This window comes from Dipodomys merriami, unplaced genomic scaffold, assembly GCF_024711535.1.
Source record: "Dipodomys merriami isolate MVZ:Mamm:240054 unplaced genomic scaffold, mDipMer1.0.p SCAF_7, whole genome shotgun sequence".
NCBI classification, from domain to species: Eukaryota; Metazoa; Chordata; class Mammalia; order Rodentia; family Heteromyidae; genus Dipodomys; species Dipodomys merriami.
In genome coordinates, this window is record NW_027206290.1 from 3,372,379 (window position 1) to 3,382,710 (window position 10,332).

At 40.0% G+C, this 10,332-nt stretch overlaps 1 protein-coding gene across 1 annotated transcript in view; it reads right to left on the reverse strand.

The window, feature by feature from the left end:
• Positions 1-8,489, reverse strand: part of Negr1 (neuronal growth regulator 1) — an 876,873-nt gene extending 868,384 nt beyond the window's left edge. Inside the window, exon 1 of the mRNA XM_070007283.1 lies at positions 8,047-8,489. Coding sequence (XP_069863384.1) covers positions 8,047-8,222 — 176 coding nt within the window. The 5' untranslated portion in view covers positions 8,223-8,489. The remainder of the gene's footprint in view (positions 1-8,046) is intronic.
• Positions 8,490-10,332: the final 1,843 nt, after the last annotated feature.

Genomic DNA, 10,332 nt, shown 5'->3' on the forward strand with positions numbered 1-10,332 from the left:
AACATTAAAAATCCTATTATTTAATTTCTTCAAGATCATATAGCTGGGCACTGGTGGCTCATGCCTGGAATACTACCTATTCAGGAAGCTGAGATCTGAGGATCGCAGTTCAAAGCCAGCCTGGACAGGAAAGTCTGTGAAACACTTATCTCCAATAAACTACCAAAAAAACTGGAAGTGGAGCTGTAGCTCAAGTGGTAGAGCTCCAGCCTTGAGTTGAAGAGCTGAGGGACAGCGCTCAGGCCCAGAGTTCAAGCCCCATGACTGACAAAAAAATCATATAAACAATTCCACTACATATCCAATAATAAATATGGTGGAGTAACAAATATGCACCTGACAAAGACTAGACCTTTTAGCCTTTATTCCTTGGTATTATGAAAAGTTTATTCACTGGTTAACTTGAAACACACGAAATACCTGGCAAAATAGAATGTGAACCAATTTAATATTTCCTTCATAATCTCAAAAAAGATAGGCAATATGATGCTGCAAAAAAAAGAGCAATGCACTTTATATGTATATGCAACAGTGTTAAGGACATACTTTAATGTGTCACTGAAGTGAAAAGTTTTGAGAGAAATGAGATGGTGGAGACTAAGTTCAAGAGGTTCATTTCCCCAATGTTGATATTCAGTGAAAATTATTACCCATAAAATTATGAGGCAATGTTGATATTCAGTGAAAATTATTACCCATAAAATTATGAGGCAATGTACCAAAATCAAGATTTTCTGGGCACTGCTTCTTTTATTCTGGAGCCCTATGACTAATACTTTTGTGAAACACTTTTGTAGAAATGATGGGAAGAGTTATTCTTAAGGTAAAGAGGAAAAAGACACAATGGTACAATATCTACTTTTGAAAGCTTCCCGTAACATTTAATGTAAGTCTTGTGATGCCTTAGTTAATAATTAATTGTTGTCTTAATTTATAGCCTTGAAACAAGACTTCTAGTCAAAAGACTCATTTGTCTGAGTGATTTCACAGCAGTCAGATACTTGAACTGTGAGTATTGTTATGGTCATATCCTACATTAAAAAGAAAACTAGAAATTTTGATTTGCTCCTCAGGTCTTGAGCTACATAAAAGAAAGACCTTTAATTCCTATTGATTCTAATAGGCAGCACTGTAGGAGTCATCTCAGTAGTTTGATCATATATTCAAAAGCATGTGTTAGACTTAGTTCACTCTTGCTTCAGTGAAAGGAAAAAAGGTAAGGTATTATGCAATCTTGCCCATATAGTCATCTATTTAATTTTTATTTGTTTACTCAATTGTATGTTAATTTAGTATTTGTACATTTATTATCATCATTAACTGCATATGGAAAATAAATCTCAGTGTAATGTTCTTCTATGTAATACTCATCATTATTATATTCACGTCTTCTAAACTAATTACCACATACAGTGCTGGCAAATAATATTTAGAGTAACATGGACAAAGTAGTCTTTGAATCAAAGATGATTAAAATCATTGAAACTATTACTATGTATCAATCAGGGCTCTTCAAACAACAATCAAACCATTCTGGATATTTAAAACAGAGATGATTTAATGCAGGAAATTCATTGTACAGTAGATGGAATTGCTGAGGGGCTGGAGGGATTGAAATAACTCAGTGGTTAGTAGCAACAGGAAGCAGGGACTAGTCCTGGGTTTGAGGAGTAATGAGAAAAAGCAATAAACAGAAGCCTAGGATCTAGGTCTTACATGGAAACTGGGACAAAAAAATAAATGTGCTGCACAGACTAGAACAATGAAAGAGAGAAGAAGGATAAACACGCTAGACCTTCTATCCCTTATTTCAAAACCACTTTCTACTGTCCAGTCACAATCTAAAGAAGTTGACATGTAAGGTGGGAAATCTAGCCTGAAGGTAGAGCTCTATCTCCTATTCCCACAGCACAAAATAGCAGCAATATGAAAGAGAGGTCTTGTCCTTTAGACTTACAACTGGTTGATACAGACCATAATATGCTCATTTTTCTAAATTCTTTAAAAGTCAACTATACACAATTAACTTATTCCATGAAACATTTTAATAAAAAATAATTTATTTTAAAATAGTAGGTTGATAAATCTGCTTGTATGGAAGGATTAAAAGAACCAAATGGACTTCTCAATTATTATGAATTAAAGATGTTGGGAAAAAATAAATTTATTTAAAAAATTGAGAATACTATGTTCTTTAACTAATAAGTGGTTTTTTGTTAACACGCCTACTTTTGTGTCCTAATAATAGAATAATTCTGAAAAACACTATGGGTAGCATAGTAGCATTTTATTCCATATTCTGGAACATACATTTTCCAATTTGAGTTATTATAACAACCTTTTATAGCTTCATTTCAAATAAGGGAAAGTAAAAATTTTGAACTTATTTGTCCAATGACACTGTTTAAGAAAGATATAGGTGCTTAAATAACATTTTAATGTTATAAATTAAAAGTACCATTCTAGTTGAACAGTTTGGAATATTTAAGATCTCACCATGTAAGAGCAAGTTGCCAGACATGTGAAAGTTTTCAGTGATATTCCCAAAGTATAACATAATTGATTTTTATGGCTATTGGTGATTCTGGATCCTCATACATAAAGCATTTAATTTATTTTAATTAATAGCATGCATTTCACACCAATGCTAATTAATAGTCTAATAAAAAGACAAAATGTATTGGACAGAGAGACTGAAAAAGAATAAATACTTGTCACATCCATTTACAAATCTACTTGTAAAATATTTACAATTTCCAATGTCAATGTCTTCAGTGGAAATGAACTCTATAGCATACACAAGTCTCCTTTTGCAAAGGGACCTACCAAACAACTTATATTAAAATGTAGTACAATGATGTGATATTTGTATATGCAATTTTTATAAAGTATAAGAAGGTTACACATTTAAGAAAAAATGTTTTTCTTTCATTGATTAAAGCATGAAAAGCAGATAATTGGGTATTTTGAATTCATATCAAGAAGGTGGCAAAAAATATACAAAATGTATACACAGGGTTGAATGACAGACAGTCTAAAAAAATGAGTCACTAAAATGAAATGTGCAGCTGGGTGGCAGTGAATCAGGCCTGTAATACTAACTACTCAGGATGCTGAGATATGGGTATGGTTGTTCTAAACTCAGCAGAAAAGTCCTTGAGACTATTGTCTCCAATTAATCACCAAAATTACCAGAAATGGAGGACAGTGCCCATGCCCCGAGTTCAAGCCTCAGGACTAACACATACATACAAAAAAAAAAAAAGGAAAGGAAAAAGAAATGTTCAGACGTGTAGATTATGAACAAGAATGCCCATATTGTTGTTTCCAAATAGTATTCAACTTGGCCAGGCACTGGTGGCTCATGCCTGTCATCCTAGCTACTCAGGAATCTGAGCTCTGAGGATCACAGTTCAAAGCCTGCCAAGGCAGGAAAGTTGGTGAGACTTTTATCTTCAATAAACCACCAGAAAACCAGAAGTGGTGCTGTGGCTCAAGTGGTAGAGTGCTTGTCTTGAGCTGAAGAGCTCAGGGACAGTTCCCACACCCAGAGTTCACGTTCCATGACCAGGGAGGAAAAAAAAAAAGAATATTCAGCCTGTTTCCTGTTTCCACTGCAGAATTTGTAAATAGTTGAACAAACAACCAGCTGATTGATATTAAAGTAACTAGTTATTCTAAATATGCCGTTGTAGTTTAGGTATATAGTAATAAGCCCACCTTACTTGTGGATTTACTACAATGGATTTTGACCAATCTGAGCCAAAAATAACACATTTAACTTTCAAAGGAATTTTCAAAAACAAAACTGTAAATGATATGCATATTATGCAACTCAGTTGACATAGGAAAGATTTCATTCAGTCCCTTATTAACTTTAGTTGTGTTGTATGATCTTCTGCGTTTGCCCATCTTTAATTTTGTGAAAACATATCTACCAAAATACAAATGATACCCCAAGACTAAGATAAAGTATTGATAACCCTCCCAAGACCAAAAAAAGGGCTTAATTCAAACATGCTTTATATTAAGTAATAAAAGTGAACAATTTCAATTTGTTTAAAGACAGCTTGTCTTGAGTGGAAGTCAGACATTGTTATGGGAAAAATAAACTAGGCTTCTACAGCACTTGAGATAAAAATCATAAAATAAGAGCTGGTTTCTGGTAAGCAGTTTTTTTTTTTTGCTTTTTGTTTTGGAATGGTAATATAGCCTACCCCATTGGGTTTCAGGTCATGACTACTCATACCTGCTGTATGTAGTGATATGTAATTTTACTTGCTGAAATATAAGCATCCCGAGTATTTGTTTGATTTATTCAATGGTGATCTCCTTGGAACCTATAGCCATTGATATCAAGGTTCTGTAGTAGTTAGTTCCAGAGCAATGCTTGCTCTACAAGACCTGGCTCCTTAAGAGACCGATGTTGTTCTAGCATCCTCTGGCTCTCTGTTATGTCACCTCAGGACATAGTAACTCAGACCTTTAATGAATTACAAATTACAGCTTGAAGACGGAAGGGTAAGTTAATGTTTCCATACACAGATTGAGAATTTCTGATGGAATAATTTACTATTCATGTTTTGACTGAAGTTAAACTCAAAATTGGTATTTAAACAGGCTAGGGAACCCATCACACTTCTGGAAGTCTACAATGTATTTAACATGTTTATGTATTTACTTGATCCCTCAGTTCAGGTAATAGTGGCATTAAATATTACTTTGATGAACAGATGTATTAGTAGACAGTTTATAAAGAATATCCAAATGTTTTGTGGGAATCCTTCAGCAGTGAAAGATTGAATAACATGCATTAACCTTAAAAGGCAGAGTGAAAGTGATAAAACCACTGAAATTATTAAATGGATTTTACTATAAATCCTCTATATGAGGTAAAACAGGAGATTTTTGCAAAGTGACAGTAAATGTACTAGAAATCAGAATGGAGACTTTTCGTGCTATAGCTCTACACAGGGAAAGTTTTTTTTTTGGTTTTATTAAATGTGTATGTATGACTTCTTAAAAACAGACATCCCAAAACTTAGTAGATAGGAGAGTATGGGTGGACCTTTAAACTGTTTCATTAATGTATCTATAAGCAATAGTTTATTGACTGAAATATTCGTACTTGTAGTCTTTAGCATTTAAAGTTATTTGATAATTGTTAGGCCTTTGTTTCTTTTTTAGTAGACACTTTAGGAAATCTGTTACAACAAAAACAGAGGATATTGTATAAAACTTGATGAATGATATGTTATTCAATGTTCTCTGAACCATTAGATTCTATAACTGATAGAAAGGAGTGTAGGTATGAAAGTATAGTTTTATTATCTGATAAATTATAAAACAATACCAAATATGATTTCAAGTATACATGTTAGAAAACAAATAACTCTGGTTTTACTCTTGAAAATATATATCAGATGAGCGGTCACAATCTATTAGTCCTTAAGCTTTATCTATATTAGTCTGTGAACAAAACAAAACAAATACCAGAAGTAAAGGGAAATAATTGATAGTATTTAACATTTTTAATGGAAAGGGTTTTCTTATAAAAAATATGCTGAATTATTTCCTTTAAACTAGGCAATAGTAAAAGTTCACCAATTAGGTACTTTGTATAGAATTACAAAACCAGTACAAATGCATTGCTTTGTAAAAAGCAATACAGATAAAAATTTCATGTTTGTTAAGAAATTAAAATCTAATTTGTTAGAAATACCATTGAGAGGAGGGGATTCTGTTCTCTTTAGGATCATTGAAATGTCACAAGTTCCTTAAAATAAGACAGTACAAAATCTAGCATATGGCAAATAATGAGGGAGATACAGTGCCCAGAAAGTAAACAAGAACTGCACCAAACCAACAACTCTAAGATATTATCACCATGAGTTAAGCAAGCTTCAGTGTTAGAAGCAATGCCTGAACTTAGCACAGGTCTCATAGAGGCAATATATGGTTCTGCTATTTTAATTAAGCATATTATTTATCAGATTGTTCATTAGTAAACAAAGTGCTAACAAATGACATCAAAAGACAATCAACCAAAGCTTTTTAGGTCAGGAATAGCACTGCTCACTACATATATATATATATACATATATATATATATATATATATATATGTATATATATATACATACATACATATATGTTTATAGCAACTTCCATGATATATGTTTGCAGACTCTAAAAGCAGTATCTTGTTACCACTGTTATACAAACTTCTGAAAGTTAATATAATGAGCAATTGTGTGCTTAATTTATATCACGTATTTGACAAAGTATTCGTCACTACAAACAATGCTGAAACTTATTTTACTATAGTATATACAGTTTTATTCATAACAAAGATAACATTTCATTAAAAACATATTTAGTATATAATAGAAATTATAACAACATTTGGTGTAAATTTTGACTTAAGCATGCTTGGAAAGATACAAGGCATATGCCACACCCACATCATTAAGTATAAAATGTTCCACGATTCAAGTAGAAATATATCCCAGCTTTTTTCACCTGAAACGTGCACAATGATTTTGTGTAAACCACACTTGTAAGTGAACTACCACCCAGTGGAGAGAAAGAAGATCTTTCAGAAAGATTTGAGGTGTGTGTCAGGTGTGTGTGGGTGTCAGAGTGGGTGGGGCATGAGCAATGAAGGAATCAGGCATTTAGCCTTTCTTAGTTCCAAGCACTGCTGTTCATCAATTTGAATTTTCACATGGAAGGAAATGGTTCCACAAGCTCACTTTGCAGTGTTGCTTAGGGGTAAAACTAGGCTAGGATATTCATTAATGACAAAAAAAAAACACTTTAATGTTCAAGCTTAGGGTAAACAGGGAAAGGAAGGGAGCAGGAAGAGGTGGGAGAAAAATGATGAGAAGAAAGAAAGAGGAAGGTTAGAGACATGTGTGAGAGCAGAAAGGAGAGGTAGGAGAAAGAGGGAAAGAGGGAGGGAGAGAAAGAGGGAGGGGAGGAAGGAGAAAGGAAAGGAGGGAGGGAGGAGAGTGACAGTGTATGGAGCAGAGGAGTGTATGCCTTTTTAAACTGAGAGGATCTGGATGGGAAAGTGGTCGTTGGAGCACGTTGGAGCACAGAGTGTCAGTCTGTGAAGCCTCACAGAGTGTGAGCGGCAGTGGAGTTTATGAAAATAAGATTTATGAGGGTGAGAAATGGCACTGGAGGGGGAAAGCAGCGGGAACGTGCCTGTGGGTGTGACACAGATGGGAAAGAGCAAGGAAAGGGAAGACCAGGCACTGAGTGAAGACGGGGTAGGTGGGGGACAAAGGAGGAGGAGAGGGAGTTAAACAAGTGCGTTCGAAATTTCAGTGGTAGGGATTTTTTTTTTTTTACCAAAGAAAACAAAAAGAAGAGAAGAAAATAAAAAGAATGACTTTGAAAAAGGGGGGCAAGGGAGAGGAAAAAGAAGGTGAAGGAAATAAAAGAGGGAGGAAAAAAGCAACAGAGGGAGGGGGAAAAAAGAGAGAGAAAGAAGCAAACGAGGTAAGGAAAGCCAGCAAACTGAAAAGCGAGACACAGCTTAAGTGTCCATGTGAGAGAGAAAACAAATGGAGAGCCCGCAGTTTGAAGAAAAAAAAGGGGGGGGGGGAGTCGCTGGAGTAAAACAGAAACAAACCTGATAAACTTGTCCGAGTCGGCCAGAGTACCCCCCCCCCCCCCCCGCCGACCATAACACAGAGACCAGAGACCTTGTGAATTGAGTTTCAAAGTGGCACCTGCCCCGCCAGCCTGACACGGCTCTCATCCTAGGGCTACTTTGCTGCCCAGGAAAAGTGCTTTCCCCTGACCAGCTCAGCCCGTTTACCTGCCCCAGCCTAAAAGAGGTCGGGGTTCAAGGGGGGAAAAAATCAGCACCTGGATTTCTGGAGTCACGATTTTTTTTTTTTTTTTATAACACCACAGGCATTCCTGCTGGCTTTAAAAAAGGGGGGGGGGTAGAAAAGACGGACTGACAGAGACCAAGAGACAGACAGACAGACAGACAGGACAAGTACACGAAAATGCACGCCGTTCTTCCTACCTAAGCACCGCCGTGTCCCCTTTTCTGACCATCATGTTGTCCACGGCCGCCCAGGGGAAGTCTACGCTCTGTCCAGCCGGGAGGCAGGAGGGGAGCAGGCAGCACAGGCTGAGAAGCACCGCCGCCAGCCACTGGTTCGAGCAACAAGCACCCTGCACCAAGAGCATCATGTCCATCCCTGCTAGGGCCGCTCACTCTCCGGCAGCTTTCCGCTCGCGCCCCCACCCCCTGGCGCTGGCAAGTCTTCCCGGGAACCAGGCGGCGCGCCACAGGGGTGGTTTTTTTTTTTTTTTTAGGAGTGGGTGGGTGGGTTTCTTTTCTTTCTTTCGTATCCCCTCTCCTTAGTTGTTGGGTGTTGTTTCTCTCTTGTTGTTCTTTTTTTTTTCTCTCCCTCTCCTCCTCCTCTTCCTCCTCCTCCTTCTCCTCCTCCTCTTCTTCGCGGTCCCTCCCTCCCTCCCCTCCCACCCCCTAGCACCACACTACACCTCCTCTGGATTGCTTTTGGCCGCGTCCGGAGTGTGGCTAATTCTCGGGCTGCTCGCACACCATCTAGCGAGGAGGCGAGCGCGCTGGCGAGTGAGGGAGGAGGCGCGGGGCGGCGGGCGAGCGCGGGGCGGCGAGCGAGCGCGGGGCGGCGAGCGAGCGCGGGGCTGCGATCCCGGCGGCGGCGGCGGCGGCGGCGGCGGCGGCAGAAGCTGAAGCTGTGCGGGGAGCAGCGGCGGCCGCCGGCCCCCGAGCTCGCGCGCGTTGCCAAGCGGCGGTTTCCTTAGCAACCCCGCCCGGGGATGGAGGATGCAGCAGGGCGGGATAGGCCGGGGGGGGGGGATGAAATTAAAAATAAATAAATAAATAAAAATAAAAGATTGAAAAGAGAGAGAGGGGAGGAAAGAAAAATGGGGGGGGGAAGGAAGAGATAGATGACAATTTTTGCCAAGTGAGGAGCAGGAGAGAGGCACCCGGTTTCCTGCACTGTCGTAAGAGCCCGGGGAAGGATGCTCTGCTAGCCAAGTCCTCTGTCAGGGCTGGGGTGAGCAGACGTCCAGGGGCGCTTTCCGTTGCCCTCTCTGGTGCGTTTTACCTCCCGAGGCACCTTAACTTAAAAGTCCTCCAAGTTGTGGTCGGCGCCATCATGACGCCGGCGACTGTGAGTTTATTTATGTATGTATTTTTCATTTTATTTTTGTTGTTGTTTTGCCTCGTTTGGAATTTTGAATCCCAGTGGTCACCATGTTACCCGGAGCACACTAGTTCTTCCCTCGCACCCCCCACTTTTTGGACTAGGTAGAGAAGGTGTCGGGGTTCCCTGTTCTGGATCGGGCACGAAGGGGTACACTGCGTTGGGGGTACAGCGGCTGACTTGTCTGTAGGTGGGGGGGTCAGTCAGTATGGATTGGAGGACGCCTTGTCCTCTTCTCGGTGCGTTTCAACACTAAGTTGTGTGTGTGTGTGTGTGTGTGTGTGTGTGTGTGTGTGTGTGAACGTGTGTGATCAATATGGAGCGTGCGTGTGAGAGATGGAGTGTGTAGTACGCGCGCGGGGCGTGCGCGCGGGGTTTGTGTGCGCGCGGCACGCAGGCGCGCTGGGAGGGACGGGGCGGGTGGTGCTGGGATGCGGAGTCGGAGACTGCAATCAAGTGTTTTAATTGTGTAGAGCTAGGCAGCCCTGTTATGTAAGAGGCAGTTTAACCCCTTTGAGCCTATCGGGCGGAGTGATCAGAAGCATCCGAATCAAGGCAGTGCAGAGTTACCAGGTTTAAGGAGTCACAGGAACATATATTATCCACCCCCAAACCGGATTGGACAAGCTTCCTTTTTGGACGCGCGGGGCAGCAACCTTGGCTCCCGGTGCCACAAGCCCTTAAGGGATCCCAGGACGGTGGCACGCTGCCCTCCTAGCCAAGGGCAGAACGGGGTGCTGGGCATGGAGCCATCTCCTATCCCCCAGTATTTTTTTTTTAACCCTCTTGAACTCATTTCTAGACTTAAGATCCGTTGGCTATGCTGGGCCATTTACAAATCAATGAGAGAAGCCTGTAACAGTTTCACCAGTCAATCTTGTTCAGTGAAGAGTTTAGGAAGCCAAGCGGGGAAGTGAAGGAGAGAACCAGGCAATTAAACAGAAGCTACCTCTCTCAATTACTTTCTTCCTCCACTCTCCGCCTTTAGCAGGGCTTGATGAGGATAATCTTCGCTTCATCCTCGCCTCCCTTTTTGCTCCCCTTGGACAAAATAAATAAAGCCAAAGCTTGCACATCCTAACTAGTTTTCCATAATGCTAGCAGGGTCC